This window comes from Pollicipes pollicipes, unplaced genomic scaffold (genome assembly GCF_011947565.3).
Source record: "Pollicipes pollicipes isolate AB1234 unplaced genomic scaffold, Ppol_2.1 Scaffold_3447;HRSCAF=4054_pilon_pilon_pilon, whole genome shotgun sequence".
Taxonomy (NCBI): Eukaryota; Metazoa; Arthropoda; class Thecostraca; order Pollicipedomorpha; family Pollicipedidae; genus Pollicipes; species Pollicipes pollicipes.
Window position 1 is genome coordinate 9,030,406 of NW_023596297.1, and position 20,253 is coordinate 9,050,658.

Sequence of the window (20,253 nt, forward strand, 5' to 3'; positions counted from 1 at the left end):
GGGCCAGGCGGTGGATGTATTTGCCGCTCGGGCCAGGCGGTGGATATCTCTGCTACTGGGGCCGGGCGGTGGATATATCCGCTGCTCGGGCCAGGCGGTGGATACATCCACTGCTCTGGCCAGGCGGTGGATATATCTGCTGCTCGGGCCAGGCGGTGGATATATCCGCCGCTTTGCTCAGGCGGTGGATATATCCGCCGCTTAGGTCAAGCGGTGGATATATCCGCTGCTCGGGCCAGGCGGTGGATATATCCGCTGTTCAGGCAGGGCGGTGGTTGGGTCCACTGCTCAGAACAGGCACCTGCACTGCGTCTGTGGGTGTTCGATTTGAGATGATGGAATTGTCCGAACACGATGGCCGGCTGGCATGCTGAGTTTGACTGGCCGCCGTACGGTGTCGCCATCCCGTTGTCTGCAACCGCTTGCGCTGAGTAGGACACGTGTCCGCGCTTCACTTGGTCCGATGGGTCGCTCGCTGCGTTCTGACCGTAGACTGAGAGATGAGCCCGCTCTCCGGACCTGATGTCAGTCCTGAGGCGTGTGCTGTGTGCCTGGCACGGCTGCCCTGCACTGCGATCCGGAGCGGCACTGAGTCGTGCCGCGGCCGCAGGTGGGCCAGGAGCTGGTCTCGCACGACCACTACCAGACGCCGGCGATCCAGAGCACGCTGACGGGCCTGAACGCCGACTGGGAGGAGCTGTGCCGGCTGACGGCCGAGCGCGGCGCCAACCTGCGCCAGGCGGCCGCCCTGCACGGCTACAACCGCACGCTGGACGGCGCGCGCGCCAAGCTGGACGAACTGAGCAAGGCGCTGCAGTCGCAGGACCTGGGCACCGACCTGCGCAGCTGCAAGCAACAGCTGAAGAAGCACCAGGTTAGTGGGCCGCTGCCGGCACCTGTAACTCTCAGCCGCGCTCCGGTAAAGGCCTGTGGACGGGATAGTAGTGAGGAGGGCATCCGTAGAGCGGATGACGTAGAGATAGCACGGGCAAGAACAGCCGGATTGTGGAGTGTCGGCGGGTTTATTTGTGGGCCCGCTACGCTCTTAGATCTCTCATCGAACGCTCGTCCGGCCGGCCGATGAACAGGTGTGGCGCACCCCGCGACAGCTGGCGCTGCTATCAGGCCAGAATGCAACATAACTGCAGAACAGCGGCTTACCACCCCACGGGACAGATACGAGGTCCCGCTGAGCATATTAATATAATGTATCCGATGCCTGCCGTGTTCACGATCGCCTGCAAACGATCGACGGCGCGTGCGGCCGGTGCGCGCCTTTGCGGCAGCGGGCCTGGATGCGGCCCTCGCCCAGACCCGGGGGGGGGGGCATGGGACGCGCCTGACGGCCGTGGGCGCTGACCACGTTCCGCTGCAGGCGCTGGAGCTGGAGATCGGACTGTTCGAGTCGAAGATCGCTGAGCTCGTCAGCTGCGGCCAGGAGATGGCGCAGGAGGGACACTTCGACGCAGAGAACATCGTGGCCCAGTGCAACGCGTCCAAGGACAGGTGAGCGATCCTTTCGCACGGTGTTGTGGAGGGGAGGGACGGGCTGATGCAGGTAAGCCTGCGGTCCTTCCGCGCCCACACAGCTAAGAACACTGGTTCTTAAGCATGCGTGCGTTGTCTGCCGCGCGTGTTATGTGAGCTCGGAGCGCACAGGTCCGACTGCCATGAGGAGAAGCGCCCAGGTGACGCTGCTCTGACACCGCTCTGGCTGCTCTTGCGCCGCTCTGACCGCTCTGTCGGGTCTAATGCCGCTCTGATTGCTCTAACGCCGCTCTGATCGTTCTGACGCCGCTCTGGCCGCTCTGACGTCGCTTTGACTGTCCTGACTCCACTCTGACCCCTCTGACGCCGCTCTGATCGCTCTGACGCCGCTCTGACGCTTTGACAGCTCTGATGCCGCTCTGATCGTTCTGACGCCGCTCTGACGCTCTGACGCCGCTCTGACCACTCTGACGCCGCTCTGACCCTCTGACGCCGCTCTGGTTGCTCTGACAGCTCTGACACCACTCTGATCGCTCTGACGTCGCTCTGACGCCAATCTGACCGCGCCAGGTTCGCCGAGCTGAAGGGGCCGATGGGCGGCCCGGCGGCGGGCGCTGGAGGAGGCGCTGCGCTACCACGAGTTGCCCGCCAGCCTGGACGCCGAAACTCCAGTGGATCGCCGAACACCAGCCGGCCGCCAGCTCCGAGGGTAGGACGGCGCGCGCACACGCCGGGCATGGCAGCCGGCCGTCGCACGCCCGTCTGGTGGGGCTGTGAACACCGTCAGATTGGGTGTCAGACGACTGTGCAGTATGCCAAGCTCGTGACATGTGTAAACTCTATCGTGGATGCTGTGGGAACACTCAGCTGAATGGTCTTAAATAGGGCGGTGAAGCTGTCAACTAAACAGGCGGCGACGAACGGTGTACATGAACTGGCATTGCGGCTCACATTCCTTTCGTCGGTCATCGCATGCTTTACCGACATCTGGCTTGTTCGGTCTGGTGCTGATACGGTCTCGTCGTCGCCGTGTGGCGCGCGTGGCCGGCTGTGGGTGCGCCGTGGGTGGCGCGGGGCGTCGCCGGCCGTGACGGTCGACTGGGACTGGCAGCGCTGGGGCTGACGCTGCACGAGGCCCAGAGTCTCTCCAAGAAGCACGCCAAGCTGGAGGCCGAGCTGCGCGGACACCGGCCCGTCATCGAGAAGGCCGTGCAGACGGGGGCCGCCCTGGCCGCCGAGAAGCGGCCCAACGCTGACGAGGTGCGTTTGCCTCGGCGCGGCCAGTCGGCAGTACGGGTTGTCTCAGATACGGAAGGGATGGAGGAAAGGGAGTGACCGTGGGAAACGGACAGGGGTTTTCATATGGTCGTTACGAAGCAGGTGTCCATCATCCGTGCTTACTTTTTTGCATGACTTGTTCGTACTCCTATTTCTGTGTGCGTTTTTCTGATCGTATTAGTTCAACGGAGCTGCTGAAATGCTGAAATGATTTAAGCACAGGTAGGCAACATGAGATGTCTATCTGTACATTACGGAGTGGTGGCGCGAGCCGCAGACGGCCTGGGCTCATACGCTGACCTGCCCGTCTCTGTGCAGATCCTGGAACGGTGTCGGGAGCTGCAGACGGCCTGGGATAACCTGAGGTCGTCCGCTGACCGGCGCGCCAGCCGGCTGGAGCTAAATCTGGCGGCACAGCAGTTCTTCGCCGAGGCGGACGAGGTGGAGAGCTGGATGGCGGAGAAAACGAACGTGTTAACCGGAGCCGACTTCGGCAAGGACGAGGACGCTGCCGTCAAGCTGCTCACCAAGCACAAGGTTCGGGAACGCACACCGTTAGCGCTGGTCCGGCCTCCCAGGGACACCCATCTGTCGAGTGGAGGGAACACTGTGACTGTTCCAACCATGCGGGGTGTGGTTGATGTACTGACAACGGGGCGCAGCATCGTCTTGGAGCGCAGAGCTCGGCCTGGCCAGAACTCGTGATGAGTCTGGCGCGCCGCCATTCAGGTGCGTTGTACCCGACACTGCCTGATGTCGCTCCGGGGTGGGAGTGTTCTCGAGCGCTGTCTGGCCAGTGTGTCTGCTGTGCTGTCCGTTCGTTATGCTGTAGCGTCCTGGTCGCCTGCCGCTCTGACGTGTCGTGGGCGGGCCGGCAGGCTCTGGAGCTGGAGCTGGACTCGTACGCCGGCCTCGTCAAAGAGATGAGCTCGGTGGCCGACACCATGGTCAAGTCCAGTCACCCGGACGCCAAGATGATCCAGCAGCGCCAGCACCTCATCAACCAGCAGCTGAAGGTGAGTCGTTGACGACGGCTGCCGCCCGCCAGACCGGGCGGCTGCACGGTTTGGCGGCCCCGCCACGTTACAGCTGGTCGCAGAACGGCGCTGGCCGGACTAAGCGAATGACATGGGCAGGCTGTCCGTGCCGGTGATACGTGCAAACTTGTGCCCTCGACGGGGACCGCCTCCGGCCAGTTGTGTGCTCTGCCGTGGTGCATGTCGTCCCACCCGCGCACTGTCTGTGGCGCGTGTCGTCCCACCCGCGCCCCGTCCGTAGAGCGTGCCGTCGCGCCCGCGCCCCGTCCGTGGAGCGTGCCGTCCCACCCGCGCCCTGACTGTGGATTGTGCCGTCCCACCCGCGCCCCGACTGTGGATCGTGCCGTCCCACCTGCGCCCCCTCCGTAGAGCGTGCCGTCGCGCCCGCGCCCCGTCCATGGCGCGCGGTATTCCGCCCGCGCCCCGAATGTGGATCGTGCCGTTCCGCCCATGCCTCGTCCGTGGGGAGTGCCGTCCCATCCGTGGAGCGTATCGTCCCGTCCCCTCCCCCCCCCCCCCCCCCCTCCCCGCCGCTCCCAGTCCGTGTCACGCGCGGGACATGACGGGTGTCGGTGTCGGCGGTCAGGACACGCAGCGGCTGGCCACCCAGCGCCGCCAGCGGCTCGTCGACAGCAAACACCGGCACGAGTACTTCCGGGAGAGCGACGACCTGGAGCGCTGGATCGCCGACCAGCTGCAGGCGGCTGCCAGCGACGACTACGGCCAGGACTACGAACACCTGCTGGTAAGCTGGACGCGGCGCGCGCCGTGTGCCAGCCGACCCGGACGGCGCGGGCACTCATGGCTCTGTTGGTCTAAGCATGCGCTAGGATATTAATTCGGAGTTAGTTTGTATTATGTCAGAATCTTAAAAATTTGGACTATCATTCCACCGGAAATTCTGCATACAAGGATTGAGAATGCCTTGAATCTGCCTATATTACTTGAGGTTCTCATGTTTGATAGTCCAGTTCGTAGTATTGTATTTTATAGCATATTTCATAGCATCGTCTGCCATGTTTTTTTTTGCAATGTGTTGTAACGAATGAGGGATTAATGTAACGACCCGAAACTAGCGGACGTTTTAACGAGCCGAAATCTGAAAAGCTAACTCGTGGATGGCTGTCAAGCAAGCAGAATACAAATACAAATCAAAGGAAGGCCATTCGACTTACAGCTCACGACCGTATGTTCAGCTCGGAGCGCGTGGATGTCAGGCTGCTGTAAGGTCAGTTTGCAGCCGTTACGACACAACATTAAACGCGACCAAAAGTGTGAGGCACGACGCGCTGGGCGGTGGTGGGATGGCGTTCTGGGGGTGTGTGGCGCCTAGCTGGAGATGCCCCGACGACCCCCGTGTTCGGTTGCCGTCCCAGATCCTGCGCAACAAGTTTGAGGATCTGAAGCACCGCGTGGAAGCTGGCTCGGAGCGCTTCAATCAATGTGACGAGCTGGCCAGGAAGCTGATCGCCAGCGAGAACCCGTACGCAGCGGACATGGACCGGCGCCAGGACCAGCTGAGGTGAGCCGACCGCGCCGCCGGGCAGGGGGACGAGACCGGCGCCGCCGGGGAGGGGACGAGACCGGTGTCGCCGGGGAGGAAACGAGACCGGCGTCACCGCCAGGGAGGGGACGAGACCGGCGCCATCGGGGAGGGGACGAGACCAGCGTGGTCAGGGAAGGGACGGGACCGGTGTCGGCAGGGAGGGGACGAGACTGGTGTCGCTGGGGAGGGGATGAGACCGGTGCCATCGGGGAGGGGACGAGAGCGGCGTCGCCAGAGAGGAGACGGAGTTGCCGCCCCCCCCCCCCCCTCATCCCCACCCGTCCGGTCAGGTGTGGGTCTCAGCGGGTCTTCCGTCGGCCGAACGTTCGACGGTAGCGCTGATTTAGACATTTCTACAGATTTGGTTTGGTTTATATTCATTCATGTTGGAGCTTCCCCGGGTCGCAGCGGACTGTTGCATTTGTGTTGTTCGTAGGACCTTTGTTAACGGTCGTCCGGTCGGCGCTCTGGGTACTTTCGTCGAACGCCGTGCCGTTGTCGCGCATGTTTTCCGGGATCTCCTTCATTATACTCTTGTTCGCATCCACTTAGACGCGGCGACTGTTCCGGTTGGCTTGCTGGTGGGATGACCGGGCTCATCCGATAACGACGGATTAATATCCACTTCTGTCTAACGATGACCCTGTTGCGCCTGACGGCCTTCTCCCACTCTGTCTGCTGTCTAACCCGGCACGCGACGGCCGGCGCGCGCGCTAGCGCCGCCCGGCCGCGCGTGCCGCCGGTGGCGGTGTGTGCGCGTATGTGTTCGCGCGGGCCTGCGCCCCCTCTGGCGCCCGGCCGGCCAGAGGTGATCCCATGCGCTGCTCTGTCCCGCCGCGTACAGGCCCGGCCAGAGCCAGGACGCCACAGATGTGGCCAAACGTCACGCGGTGATCAGGTGAGCCGCTTGTGCCGCCACCGCCGCCGCCGCCGCTGCATGGGCTGACTCCGCCTGCTGCCTGTCCGCCAGGGCGCTGGTCTGCTGTATGACATGACGGGGGCGGTTTGTTTGTGTGTATGGGAGCATGGGCTGTCCCGGCCGTCCCGGAGCTCCGCTGTCCAACGAGTGCATGCGCTCGCGCTTCCGCTTGATGTGTGCGCGTTTGTGGCTGACGTCACGTGTCTGGTGCCGGCTCTGAGGCGGGCGGTCAGGACACAGCGCCGCGCACTAGAGACGAGCGCTGCCTGTGGGCACGGACGACGGGCACGCGGCGTGCAGGCGGCAGCGATGCCGCAACTAGAACACAAACACCGTCTCGGAAGCCGGAGCACAAACCCACCGTAGTGAGCGGCAGCACGCCGGCAGAGCAGTCCGGTGTCGAGTGCGGCGGGGGGTCCGGCGCTGAACGCTGCTGAACAGAGCTGCGGGCCGACCCCCGGCGACATGTGGCGGTCCTGCCGGCCCTCAGCACGCCCCACCCGTCACTGCTGTCCACGTGCCGTCGCAGGGGGCTTGCAGGCGGCGCGGAGAGCTGCACGGGACGTCACCGGCGCCGCCTGTTCTGTGGGTTGAACGCATGGCGTGTCCGTGATGTCGTGCTGACCGAGCCTAGCAGCTCGGTGCGGTGTTGCCTGACGCTTGTATAGAGCAGTGCACACGGTGCGGTCACAACACGCTGTAGTCTGAGCGGGGGCAGGGGGCTTAGGGAGGTAGCGGCCGTCGCCCCGGCCAGCAAGAAGACGGTCTGCTGGGGAGAACGCGTCAAATGACATGGAAACGGGATGCTCTGGACTCTGTCGCAAAGAGGGCGGGAAGGAAGGTTAATGTGAGCGGCGGGCGGGAAGGAAGGTTAATGTGAGTGGCGGGCGGGAAGGAAGGTTAATGTGAGCGGCGGGCGGCAAGGAAGGTTAATGTGAGCGGCGGGCGGGAAGGAAGGTTAATGTGAGCGGCGGGCGGCAAGGAAGGTGAATGTAAGGGTGAATTCCGATCTCCGTTGACTGAGCCAGCTGGAGCAGAAAGTGAGGCTGCCTGCCGATACCGTGTGGTCAGACCCTCGTCAGGGGCGAGCGCTGTGAGCTGCTGTCCATGTCTGTAACACGTGCTGTATGGTGACGCCAGAGGCCAGTGGGTGCAGCTGCTGGAGGTGCTGGACGCCCGAGATGAGAAGCTGACGGCGGCCGGCGAGCTGCACAGGTTCAACCGGGACGTGGCCGAGTCGCTGCAGCGGATACAGGTCAGCGCTCCGCGCCGCGCCGGCGCCGCCCGCACCCCGCGGCGGCGCGCCGCGTGGTGTGGACGGTATGGCGCGCTCTCCCTGTGCGATGCACACGCACGCGGTGTCGCTTCGGATGTGCACGTCTGATTTGGACCGTATGACGTTCAAAAGGCGGCAGTCAGGTCAGGCGGTGCCTGCAGGGTGCTATTTGGCCCCGGCCCGGGGCGCTGTTTGGCTCCGACTCAGGACGCTTTCTGACCTCGACCCAGTACGTTGCCTGTCCTCGACCCAGTGGGCCGTCTGAGCCAGCGGTCGGACTGAGCGTGCTCCGCTGACAGGAAGTGACGCCTTTGCAGGAGAAGTACGCCCAGATTCCGGACGACTTGGGCCGCAGCCTGCAGGCGGTGCACGCGCTCATCCGGCGGCACGAGGGCTTCGAGAACGACCTGGTGGCGCTCGAGGCTCAGCTGCAGGTACGGCGCCGGCGGCCTTCAGTGTGGCCCGGCGCGCCGACCGGGGTCGTTCGCCGATCTCGCGGTCCGGTCGCGCTCGTGTCAGCATCGTGGCTGAGTTACTGCGGCGTCCCGGAGCCGTCCCCGTCCTATGGTCGACCCTCGCCCAGCGACAGTGCGGCATTCCGCCGGTCTGGCCCCGGCTCCTGCCCTGCCGTGACCCCGTGTGTCGCCGGCCGGTGTGGTGACCGGGCCCGGTCTGACCTCGGCTCCTGCCCTGCCGTGACCCCGTGTGTCGCCGGCCGGTGTGGTGACCGGGCCCGGTCTGACCTCGGCTCCTGCCCTGCCGTGACCCCGTGTGTCGCTGGCCGGTGTGGTGACCGGGCCCGGTCTGACCTCGGCTCCTGCCCTGCCGTGACCCCTTGTGTCGCCGGCCGGTGTGATGAGCGGGCCTGGTCTGACCTCGGCTCCTGCCCTGCCGTGACCTCGTGTGTCGCCGGCCGGTGTGGTGACCGGGCCCGGTCTGACCTTGGCTCCTGCCCTGCCGTGACCCCGTGTGCCGCCGGCCGGTGTGGTGAGCGGGCCTGGTCTGACCTCGGCTCCTGCCCTGCCGTGACCCCGTGTGTCGCTGGCCGGTGTGGTGAGCGGGCCCGGTCTCACCTTGGCTCCACCCCGCCGTAACCCCGTGAGTCGCTGGCCGGTGTGGTGAGCGGGCCTGGTCTCACCTTGGCTCCACCCCGCCGTAACCCCGTGAGTCGCTGGCCGGTGTGATTAGCGGGCCCGGTCTCACCTTGGCTCTGCCACGCCGTAACCCAGGTGCTGGTGGACGACTCGGCCCAGCTGCAGGAATCGTACCCGACCAACGCCGAGCACATCGCCGAGCAGCAGCAGCTGGTCGTCGGCAGCTGGGACCAGCTGCATCAGCGCGCCGCTCAGCGCAAGGAGGAGCTGCAGGCCAGCCTCGAGCTGCAGCGTTTCCTCACACAGGTGGGCGCCGGCTAGTTGGCGCTGCCTCAGACGCCGGCCGCTGGCAGGACGCTGCTGAAGCGATCTTGGTTAGGCTGACCTGCGATCGAATTTGTACTGGTGCGAGAGGGGAATGCCATCTGGTTGGATTGCTGGAGACTGGAGGAGGTTTAACGTAGCATTTGTCTTGGAGCAGCCTTAAAATCAATAATAAGATGTTGCATGATTTTGTTCTGCACGAAGCTGTGCAAGATATCGTCAGACGTCACCAGCACCAGACCCCCGAGCAGCCGCCTGGTTGCTTTGTCAGGTGAGTGACAGTATGGGCCCACCAGCCCGCCGCCCGGCTGCGGTGGTGGCTGTGCGCCCGGTGTGGCTCGCGCGCGTGAGGCGCCGCTGGCGCGTGACTAGCTGACGGCCGGCCGGCCCGCTCCAGAGCCGGGACCTGATGACGTGGGCGGCCGACCTGCGCGCCGGCATGCTGACCGAGGAGGCCGTGCGCGACGCGGCCAGCGCGCAGGCGCTCAAGACGGAGCACGACCGGCTCAAGGCCGAGGTGGAGGCGCGCGAGGAGAGCTTCACGGGGCTCGTGCAGATGGCCGAGACCATGATCCAGGACGGACACTACGCCTCCCAGGTCCGTCGGCCCGCCGCCTGCCCGCCGCAGCCGCTGTCAGCTCTGCTCACTCGGCTGCCGACTGGACGCACTGGTCTGAAAAAGGGCGGCTGTTATCGATATTGGCGATCTTTGCGTGGCTGTTGATGTGTTGCGGCAGGTTTGTCACCAATTTTTTTTTTACTGATAGTGGAGAGCTTTACTTGTCAACACAGCTGGAGTGGTATGATGCCATCTTCTGCGAACGATCCGGTTTCATTTTCGGTAGTGTGGTAGGAGAGCTTATAGTATCTTTCAGCGGCCGTGTGCTGGCAGTTCGGACTCTGACCGTCGGTTTTGTCCGGCAGGAGGTGCAGGAGAAGCTGGAGCAGGTGCTGGAGGAGCGGAAGAAGCTGCACAGCGCCTGGCAGCAGCGTAAGATCTACCTGGACCAACTGATCGACTACCACTTCTTCCTGCGAGACGCCAAACACCTTGACTCGGCCAGCAGTCAACAGGAGGTGTGTGAGGCGCCGCCTATCATTGACGGCCGGCGCTTCCGTCTGCCGAGCGGGTGTGGCGGCACTGTGCCTGGTGCCGGCCTGCCCAGCGGCTGTGGAGGCAACAGAGCGCCTTGTTAATTATCGACGTTGCCATGCGCAGTCCGGTCTGTTGATGAAGAATCATTAGAGGCACGGATTGTTTTGAGATGAGGATGATTTGCCGCCTTTCCGAGTTCGCATGGTCGAGGACGTTGGGTTACACGGTCGCCTTTTGAATGCGACACCGAGTGACTCGTCTGGTTTCCGAGCGAGGCGGGAGATGCACAGAGCGTCCAACACTAACTCGCGTTCAGGCAGGCATCCCAGCAGGAACGGGGATGATGTTAAAACATTGGACACATTCCATGGGTCGAGCACAGCTGGCCGGTGCGTGCAGACTGTGTCTGGATGTGATGTGGGATCTGTAGCTAGCGTTCGGGGCCGGCCTTGGCGGCTGACGGTGCTCCGGTCAGCCGTTGCCTGTGCTCTGATCGGCCACTGCCGGTGCTCCGGTCGGCCGCTGGCCGTGCTCCGGTCGGCCGCTAGCTGGTGCTCCGGTCGGCCGCTGGCCGGTGTCCCGGTCAGCCGCTGCCCGGTGCTCCGGTCAGCCGCTGCCGGTGCTCCGGTCGGCCCGCTCTCCGTGCTCCGGAGTGCCGACCCCGGTCAGAGACCAGCCGTCCTCTCCCCGTGCCGCAGGCGGCGCTGTCTAAGGCCGAGTTCGGCACGACCGTGGACTCGGTGGAGGCGGAGGTGCGCCGGCAGGAGGCGCTCGACCGGCTGGTGGGCGTGCAGAACGACCGCCTGTCTCAGCTGTCCGAGCACGGCAGCAAGCTGCTGCAGCAGAACCACTTCCGCAGCCCCGAGATCAAGCAACGGTGAGAGCGGCGGACGTGCGGCGTGCGGCGCGGCTGCTGCAGCCGGGCCTGGCCGGCCGCCGGCTGGTGCTGAGTCCCGGTGCCGTCGGAAGGCCGGCGCCCTCCGCACGGCTCACCGCTCACAGCTCCTCGCTGGTTGTTTTCGCGAAAGTCTCAATCATTGCGATGTAGAGGGACATTCTTCAATCAATGGAGTGCATTTCTGACAATTACGCGAAGTCGACTCATTTTGCGGGAACATTGGACGAGGGATGGCCGTACAGGAGCACAAGTAACCCGAAGCCGCATATCACATGGCGTTGCTTCTGCGCAGCTTTCAGCATTGCCAAAGGCAAATGCCGTCGGTTCTTGGCCGTTAGACAACGTTGCGTATGTCTGAGACCTCGGCAGTGAGCCAGGAGTGCAGTGTAGCGAGGCTGGCGCGCGGCGGCGAGCTCGGCGCGTGCTGGTGCCCGCCGCCGCCGGTGGTGTCCGGTGACGTGACCGCGTGCCGTGTGCCGGCCGGCAGACTGGACGAGTGCGTGGTGCGGCGGCAGAAGGTCAGTGACCTGGCGTCGGAGCGACGGCGCGGCCTCAACGACTCCCTGCTGCACGCCCAGTTTCTGCGCGACTGCGCCGAGGTGAGAGACGGAGTCGGCGTCAGACCGCGGCCGTGGTGTGCCGGGGCGACTCTGATGAGAGACGGCCAGAAAATTCTGACCTTGCTTATTCAACTTAGCAAATGTCCCCAGGAGCTGAACCTCCCAACTCAAAGTGTCAGCTTGATCTGTTGAGCATGTCCGCAGTGTGCGTGCGCCCGCTTGAGGCGCCTGATATGGTGGGGCCCGCTGCGGTCTGCTGTCAGCCACGTTCGCCAGCAGTGTGTGGCGGGCTGGCCGTGCTCGGGGTTGGTCGGCGATGTCCACTGTTTGTGTGCGTGGACCCGGGCCTGCCAACCAGACGCCTGCTGTCCGCAGGCCGAGACTTGGATCGGCGACAAGAAGAAGGCGCTGGAGCTGGAGCGGGTCGGCAGCGACGTCACCAGCCTCGAGGAGAAGATCAAGAAGCTGCAGAAGCACCAGGCGTTCCAGGCCGAGCTGTCCGCCAACCAGCCGCGCATCGCCGAGATCAAGGACAAAGGTCAGCCGCTGGTAGTGCGTCACCGTCCGTAGAACAGACGGCGGCGGTGAGGATGGAAGACGGGCGTGCGCGGCTGTCCCGACTGTGTGGCGGTGTCGACAGCCAGCGGTCAGGCACACGCCGTGGGCTGAGGGGACACCAGGCCGGGGCGAGCCACGGTCGCCTGCTTGCTCGCAAAATGTGCAATGATTACCTGCTGCCCAGTGCGCACTCCTGGACCTGCCCCGCTTCTGCCCGCCACGCTACCCCCTCCCCATGGCAGATCTCTGCGCTGCCCCCCCCCTCGTGCGTGTCTAGCGCCACGCAGGCACCTACGTGCGCCTTCGGTGTAGCCGCACCCGAGCTATGGTTGATCTCCCTCGCGCGCTGACCGGGCGTGTCGCCCTCGGCGGCAGGCGAGACCCTGCTGCAGCAGCGGCACCTGAGCTCGCGGGAGATCCGCCAGCAGCTGGAGGCGCTGCTGGCCTCCTGGCAGCAGCTGCTGGCTGAGAGCGTCTCGCGCGGTCGCGGCCTGGAGGAGGCGCAGGACATCCTCGACTTCAACAACCAGGTCGAGAAGGTGGAGGCCTGGATCCGAGACAAGGTCAGTGGCGCCGTCTGGCGGCCGCAGCGCCGGTCGCCCGCACGGATCGGCGGGCTGTGGCATCGTGAGGCAGCAGGCCAGCGGCCGTCTTCATATTTTCTTGCCGGGCGTTGGAGAAGCGTCTTGTCTAGAAAAGGTTTCGTACCTGCTATGCTGTTCATTGGTGACCCGACTACAACGCTCTGTAGTCTGTCGATGACCGCCTGGGTGGTTGCTGCGGGTCGTTGGTGACCGGCTTGCCGCGCGCTCGTCCAGGACATGCTGGTGCAGGCGGCTGAGACCGGCCGCGACTACGAGCACTGCCAGGCGCTGCAGCGGCGCCTGGACGACGTCGACTCGGACATGCGCGTTGACGACGTGCGCATGAAGAACATGAACGCGCTGGCCGACAAGCTGATCCGCCAGGGGCAGGGCGACAACCGCGCCGTCCAGCAGAAACGGGACGAGCTTAATCAGAGGTGGGTCACCGACGACGGGTCGTCTACCGATGTATGACCAGGCCCTACCCGTATAAACACGCAGAATCCCCAGTTATGTCATGCAGCGCTGGCATTGCCTTCGGTGTTGCCGATGGTTGAGCCGGGTCCGCGGCAGCGGCGCCGTCTAGGTGAGATGTCCGTGAGGCTCTGACGCTTGCGGCCGCCGCCAGGTGGAGGTCGCTGCAGGGCGCGCTCTCCGCCTACCGGGATCAGCTGTCGGCGGCGCTCGAGGTGCACGCCTTCAACCGGGACCTGGCCGACACGGCCGAGCGTGTCCAGGAGAAGGCGCTCTCGCTCTCCTCCGAGGACACGGGCAACGACCTCGGCTCGGTGGAGTCGCTGCAGCGCAAGCAGGAGGCGGCCGAGCGGGACATGAGCGCCATCGAGGGCAAACTCAAGGTGAGAGGGCGGCTTGCGCCGACGACCGGTGGGCCACGGTCAGGTGGAGACGTGATCAGGGAACTGAACTAGTCAGAGGTGACCAGGCTGGTGAACCTCTCCGGCTCATGTCCACCCGAGACTGAGCACCGTGTGCACCGGCTGTCCGTGTACACACGCTGGCTGTGGTGTTACTGGCAGGTGGCTCTGATCACGCGGCTGGGCTGGGGACGGCTGTCTGTGGTGTGGCCGCTAGGTGGCTCCGGCCACGCGGCTGGTCTGGGGACGGCAGAGTCGCCCGGGACGGCTGTCTGGGTGTGGCCGCCAGGTGGCCCCAGCCACATGGCTGGTCTGGGGTCGGCTGCTTTTGATGTAGCCGCCAGGTGGCTCCGGCCACACGGCTGGTCTGGGGACGGCAGAGTCGCCGGGGACAGCCCCCACTGACGGGGTGACGCGGCCGCCCGCAGGAGCACGACGTCGAGGCGCGCCGGCTGATGCAGAAGTACCCGGACCGGGCGGCGCCGATCCGCGCCCGCCTGCAGGTGGTGCAGGACAGCTGGCGCCGCCTGCAGGCCAGCTGCGACAACCGACGCACCCTGCTCGCCTCCTCCTACACGCTGCAGAAGTTCAACGCCGATCGGCGCGAGCTCGAGACGTGGGTCGGCGACATGATGAACCGCATGGTCGAGAGCGGCGACGGCGGCGGCGCTGAGCAGGCCGAGCAGCTGCTGCAGCTGCACCAGGTGCGTGCTCGGCCGGCGTGTGTCGGTGGAGTCAGGCTGGGATGCGCGCTCAGGGAGAGCGGCGGAGGCAGTCCAACCAGTCGAAGTCGAATCGGAAGTGGGATAGATGGTTGAGACGAAACATATGCTCTATTCCGCGCGTTTAGCGGTGGCGGTCCGTACGGTGTCTCGTCTGGGTGAATGCCTGATGTTTGCTCGTGCTCCCTCAGGAGTGTAAGGCGGAAATGGACGGACGCCAGGAAGCCTTCAAGCAGCTGAAGGACTTCGGCCACAAGCTGGTACAGCAGCAGCACTACGCCCGCGACGAGGTGGAGTCGTCGCTGGCGCACCTGGAGGAGCTGCGGCGCACGCTCGGCGCCAGCTGGGAGGAGCGGCGCCACCGGCTGACGCAGGCGCACCAGCGCCAGCTGTTCGACCGGCAGGCGCAGCAGGCACACGCCTGGCTCGCCGCCAAGGAGGCGTTCCTCAACAACGACGACCTCGGGGTGCGTCGGCGCCGTGGCCGCCGCTGGCCGCTGCCGCCTGGTGGCGGGCGCCCCGACCGCCGAGACCTCTGACGCATCTGCGGGGCCTGACGGTTGGCTGGATATGGGCGGCCATGTGCAGAATAAGCCGCAGGGTATTGATGTATTTGCCATCACCGTAAATGGGCATGCATTTCCATTTGTTACGGTACCCAAGCAAAACGCTAAATCATATCTCCAGCTGGTGGTCCGTAGTGTGGGATGAAACGTGGTTTGCGCCGCTATGGTCGAGTCCCTGGCGTCCCTGGCCGTGGCTTTCAGCCAGGTGCCCGGTGGCGGTTTGCGCTGCGCTGGGCAGGTGCCTGGCGTCCCTGGCGGCGCTCCCTGCGCGTGTGTCGGTGCCGCCCGACCTGCTTCGCCTCGGTCTGGCCTGTGACACGGGCCTTCCCGGCTACAGGACTCCATCGCCAGCGTGGAGGCACTCATCAAGAAGCACAGGAGCTTCGAGAAGACGTTCGCGGCGCAGGCCAGCCGCGTCGACGAGCTGGAGCACTCGGCCGTGCAGCTGGTGGCCGGCAAACACTGCGACTCAGAGAGCATACAGCAGACGCTGCAGGCCGTCTGCCAGCGCAGGTCTGTGGCTCGGTCGCTTCACAGCACCGCCGTCCTTCTGTGGGCAGGGTCTGCGACGGCTGGACATCGGACGCTCCGAGATGCGGTCAGGGAGGCGCCATCTTTTCCTGGGCATCAGTGTGGGACACGTCTCTACAAACGCTGTTCGCAAGGCGATCATGCAGAAGCTGCGCCGACGGTCAATGCCAATCGTACTTGTCTGTGATGTGCACTGGACTGTCTAAGCTCACCTCTTACAATGCAGTCTGTCAGCGATGGGACGGGATGTGTTGTCTCAGGGCCGAGAGATCGGCGTCCGTGGCTCTGTATGCAGTGGCTGGCGGGTGTCGGCGCTGCCGCTGGAGGCGCCGCAGCGGCGCGAGCGGCGGCCCGTCTGACGCCGGCGCTGCTGCCGCCAGGGACCGGATCAAGGAGGCGTCGCTGGTGCGCGGCCAGCGGCTGGCCGAGTCGCTTCAGCTGCAGCGCTTCCTGCGCAACATCTACGAGTCGGAGACCTGGCTGGGCGAGAAGATGCAGGTGGCGTGCGACGAGTCCTACCGCGACCCCTCCAACCTGCAGTCCAAGATCCAGAAGCACCAGGCGTTCGAGGCCGAGCTGCACGCCAACGCCGGCCGCGTGCTCGCCGTTAACCAGGTGCGCCGCCGCTCGGCCGCTGGGCGGCTGCCCTGTCCGGCGCGCCGAACAGGGCGGGCTGACTGGCGGTCGTCCAGGGCGGGGAGGTGAGACCGAGCCGGGGAGGACGTCTGCAGCAGGCGGGCAGGCAGGTCTTGCAGCAGGGGGTGTGGTCAGCGGTCAGCCAGTGGTCGGGGGCGGGACACAGCATCCGCCGTGCATGTCCGACAGCTGACGTCCGCGCTGGTGCGCCGGCCGGCCATGACAGAGCGGCTGCCGCGGCGCCGTGACGCGCCGGCGGACTGATGTCTGCGCAGCTCCTGGTGGTGCGTCTCCACTCTAAGGCTAGCTCCTTGTCCGGATTTCTGTGTGTGTTTGTAGGCTCGCACGCGTGTGTGTGCCGCATCTCTGCCCGTCTTGATGTGTGACATGACTTGCCACGCCGCGTGCCGCACGTGAGGTAGGCGTGGCGCGGCTGCCGTCACATCGACCGTCCGGCGCCGGCAGGAGGGCGAGGCGCTGATGACGGCCGGCCATTACGCCGGCATGGAGATCCAGGCGCGGCTGGACGCGCTGGAGGCGCTCTGGCGCCAGTTGCAGGACGAGACCACACTTAAGAAGAAGCGACTCCAGGAGGCGTACCAGGTCAGGCTCCGACCAGCAGCTGGCGGCCTGCGCCCGGATGGGTAGAGGAAGTGCTGAACCAAGCACCGCTGGGTCTGCTGACAGCGTGCGTTTTATTGGCGTACCGGGTGGCACGCGACGCGCGTGTGACGCCGGCCGATGGCCGGCTGTGCGCTCTGGGTGGCCGGCTCCGGCCGCGTCGTCTCCTGACCAGGCCGACCGCCGCCTGACCGCCGCCTGATGCTGCCGTCCATCGACCGCAGGCGCTGCTGTTCCTGCGCACTCTGGACGAGCTGGACGCCTGGATGGACGAGGCGGAGGCGCAGCTGGCCTCCGAGGACCACGGTGACTCGCTGACAGCCGTCACCAACCTGCTGAAGCGGCACCAGCTGCTCGAGGCTGACATCCACGCACACGGTGATGCCGTTCAGCAGGTGCGGAGACGCGCGGCCACGCCCCGCGGCCGGCGCACTCGTGGGCACCGGGGCTCAACACTCGAATACCAGTCGAGCACGTTCACGCGACCAACAGCGCCCTGCTCACCAGCTCATCGGGTTCTGTTGGGCCAGTGTGGAATGTGGCAATAGCACTCGCTGATGTGGGGTTGGTTTAACCGTTCAATGGCACGTGCTGTAGCAGCGTCCATCTGCGACGTCCGATGTCTGTGGTACGTCGCCACCGGGCTGTTGCCCGGCTTCTGTCTGTCGTGCCTGCGCCGGGCCCATCAGCGGCACTGACGCCGGTCGGTGCGCGTGCTCGCCAGGCCAAGGAGACGGCCGCCCAGTTCGGCCGCTCGCAGCACTTCCAGCGCGAGGAGATCGCCGAGCGGGCCGGCCAGGTGGCGCAGCGCTTCTCGGGGCTGGCCGAGCCGCTGCAGATCCGACGCGACAACCTGGAGGAGGCGCTCCAGCTGCACCAGTTCATCAGGTGAGGGCGGCCGTCCCGCAGCGGCCCAGCTCGGGCCGCTGCGCGCTGCCAGGCCGTCCACGTGCCCGACAAGGCGCCATCGTCGGTATCAAATTCGGCTGCAGAGGACGTGGGATTCGTGGGGGTCGGGGTTGGGCCCGATCGGTGCTGTAGTGTTGTGTAGTGGGGATATGTGGCACTTGGTGTGTTCTTGTCGTCGCCTCTGTTTTAGAAGTCGGTTGCACCGTGTCCGGAAATGACGCCTCTGTATCCAGTGAACAGCCAACTTGACGTTTCCTTCTCCATGACAGAGACGTGGAGGACGAGATGAGCTGGCTAGCGGAGAAGGAGCCGATGGTCACATCTGCCGATCTGGGCACTTCGCTGGCCCAGGTGCAGAGCCTGCAGAAGAACCACCAGGTGCGCACTGCCAGGGCCGGCGCTCAGACCGCGGGCCGAAGCCGGGTCGGCGGCGCCGCGCAGTGGCTGGCGGATGGCCTCTACCTGCTTTGGTCGCGAGTAATGTGTCAGAGCTGTTCGATATGTTTGTGGCGAGAGCGGCCATCAACCGTGGCCGACTGCCGTCCGTATTTGCGATCTGCCTGCCTGACGTGAGGTGACGTGGCGTGGCGTGACGTGACGTGGCGTGACGTGACGTGACGTGACGTGACGTGACGTGACGTGACGTGACGTGACGTGACGTGATGTGACGTGACGGTCCGGCGCCGCTCCCCCCGTCTCACGCCGCTGCTGCTGACCCAGGCGCTGGAGGCCGAGATCCAGTCGCACGACCCCGTGATCGCGGCGCTGGGCAGCGCAGCCCAGCAGATGATACGCGCCAACCACTTCGCGGCCGGCGAGGTGGAGCGCCGCTGGCGGCTGCTGCAGGAGCGGCACGGCCAGCTCCGCGACGCGGCCAGCGTGCGCCGGCTCCGGCTGCTGGACGCGGCCGAGTCGCAGCAGGTGCGTCCGCCCCGGACCGGTCAGCCGGTCCCGGCCGGTTGGGACTTCCCAGCGTGGCTGGTGACCGGTGCTGCTCTGCCAGTGTTGTGAAGCGAGTGGGAGGCTTGTGCCACGGACCGGAGATGAATGACGCTGGCTGTTGCGTCGCCGTTGTCCGGGCTATGCCGCGGAGTGGCTCTGGCGCTGATGGGGCATTGTGACGGCGGTTGGCTGGGAGCGTTGATTCGCGTCGCCGGAACTTGTTGACCGCGTGGTGACCGGCCCTGTGCGTGCCGCAGTTCTACGCCGAGGCCGAGGAGGCGGACAAGTGGATGAGGGAGCGGAAGCCGCTGCTGACCTCGCAGGACACGGGCAGGGACCGCGATGCCGTCACGTCGCTCATCAAGAAACTGGACCTGATCGAGCGCGACATCTCAAACTATAACCAGGTGAGCGGCTCCGCGCGGCCAGACCAGGCCGGTTACGCTCGGGTGAGCCACGCTGTGGCGGGCCACGCTCGGGCGGGCCACAATGGAGTGGGCCACGCTCGGGCAGGCCACGCTCGGGCGGGCCACAATGGAGTGGGCCACGCTCAGGCAGGCCACGCTCGAGCAGGCCACGCTCGGGCGGACCACGCTGTAGCGGGTCACGCTCGGTCAGGCCACGCTCGGTCTGACATCACCTAGTCATCTGTGCGTCGAAGCCTGCCGCGGACTGTTCTGAGACCGAGCTGCGCATAACGCCGTCTAATGACTGCGTCTGCGCTAGCGGCAGGGTGGCAATGACGTACAACACTGTTCGCGGGATGAGGGTTCCCGCGTGTCCCGTGCTTCGTCCGTTGCTCTCACGAGCTGGCGATGGTCTTGCCGCCACTGACCGCCGCTCCCGGCTCGCTTACCGTGTCCGTTTCTCGCACGAGCTGGCGATGGTCGCGCCGCGCCGCTGACCGCCGCCCCCGGCCGCCCACTCGGCAGGTGATCGCCAAGCTGTCGCAGCTGTGCCAGCGGCTGTCGGACCGCGGCCACTTCGACGCCGAGCCGGTGTCGGCGCGCCGCGCGGAGCTGGAGCAGCAGTACGCCGAGCTGGTGGCGCTGCTGGAGACGCGTCGTCAGCTGCTGCAGCAGAGCCAGCGGCTCTTCCGCTTCCTGGCCGAGGCGGACGAGGCGGCCGACTGGGTGTCGGGCCAGATGCAGGCGGCCGCGTCGGAGGACTACGGACGCGACGTCGAGCACGTGGAGCTGCTGGTGCGTGGCCGCGCTTGTCCCGTGTATGGTGCGGCAGGGTACTGGCCAGCATGCACCCGGTAACACTGCTGCTGCAGTGATGCTTTGTTCTGTTGTTACGGCAGCGCGGTTGGTTTATTGTCGCGCGCGCCGGAGTATGTTGTTTGGCCGCCCGTTGTACTGTCAACAGGGCTAGTCGGGTTCAGTCGGGCCCCTCCGCAGCCTGCGTTGGCCGCTCAGCCCCACCTGACGCCTGGCGCCGCCCGGTCGGCAGATCAACAAGTTCGAGACGTTCCTGAGCGGGCTGCAGTCGAGCGAGGAGCGCGTGACGTCCGTGGAGGAGAGCGCCCGTCAGCTGGTGGCCGCCGAGCACCCGCAGCCGGAGCGGGTGCTGCAGAGGGCGGCCGACCTGCGCCAGATGTGGGACGACCTGCGCGAGCTGACTCAGGCCCGCCAGGAGGTGAGGTCGCCGCCGCCGCACTGGGAGCGCCCGCTCGGCCGTGTCCACCGTACTGAGGCTAGGGTCCTCAGATCAAGCCAGTGCTTCTGATAGGTGTGTCCGTCGCGCAGTTACTGTGCACACGTTGAGAAGGTGGCATTCGCTGCTAACGC

General features: G+C 65.6%; 2 protein-coding genes across 2 annotated transcripts in view; one reads left to right on the top strand and one right to left on the bottom strand.

Annotated features, from left to right (window-relative positions):
- LOC119092656 (lipase 3) overlaps window positions 1-20,253 on the bottom strand; it is a 109,979-nt gene that overhangs the window by 62,509 nt on the left and 27,217 nt on the right. The gene's annotated exons all lie outside the window — the stretch shown is intronic.
- The window catches only part of LOC119091585 (spectrin alpha chain-like), a 41,842-nt gene that overhangs the window by 6,959 nt on the left and 14,630 nt on the right, over window positions 1-20,253 (top strand). Inside the window, 34 exon segments of the mRNA XM_037214394.1 lie at window positions 611-874; window positions 1,376-1,506; window positions 2,059-2,083; window positions 2,085-2,153; window positions 2,155-2,197; window positions 2,600-2,748; window positions 3,085-3,303; window positions 3,645-3,782; window positions 4,390-4,548; window positions 5,180-5,325; window positions 6,194-6,247; window positions 7,409-7,523; window positions 7,862-7,978; window positions 8,774-8,944; window positions 9,360-9,560; window positions 9,887-10,039; window positions 10,757-10,935; window positions 11,444-11,555; window positions 11,892-12,054; window positions 12,450-12,637; window positions 12,893-13,095; window positions 13,287-13,515; window positions 13,962-14,237; window positions 14,447-14,722; window positions 15,159-15,334; window positions 15,733-15,967; window positions 16,454-16,591; window positions 16,834-17,004; window positions 17,334-17,497; window positions 17,788-17,896; window positions 18,239-18,439; window positions 18,718-18,867; window positions 19,393-19,662; window positions 19,916-20,101. Coding sequence (XP_037070289.1) covers window positions 611-874; window positions 1,376-1,506; window positions 2,059-2,083; window positions 2,085-2,153; window positions 2,155-2,197; window positions 2,600-2,748; window positions 3,085-3,303; window positions 3,645-3,782; window positions 4,390-4,548; window positions 5,180-5,325; window positions 6,194-6,247; window positions 7,409-7,523; window positions 7,862-7,978; window positions 8,774-8,944; window positions 9,360-9,560; window positions 9,887-10,039; window positions 10,757-10,935; window positions 11,444-11,555; window positions 11,892-12,054; window positions 12,450-12,637; window positions 12,893-13,095; window positions 13,287-13,515; window positions 13,962-14,237; window positions 14,447-14,722; window positions 15,159-15,334; window positions 15,733-15,967; window positions 16,454-16,591; window positions 16,834-17,004; window positions 17,334-17,497; window positions 17,788-17,896; window positions 18,239-18,439; window positions 18,718-18,867; window positions 19,393-19,662; window positions 19,916-20,101 — 5,580 coding nt within the window.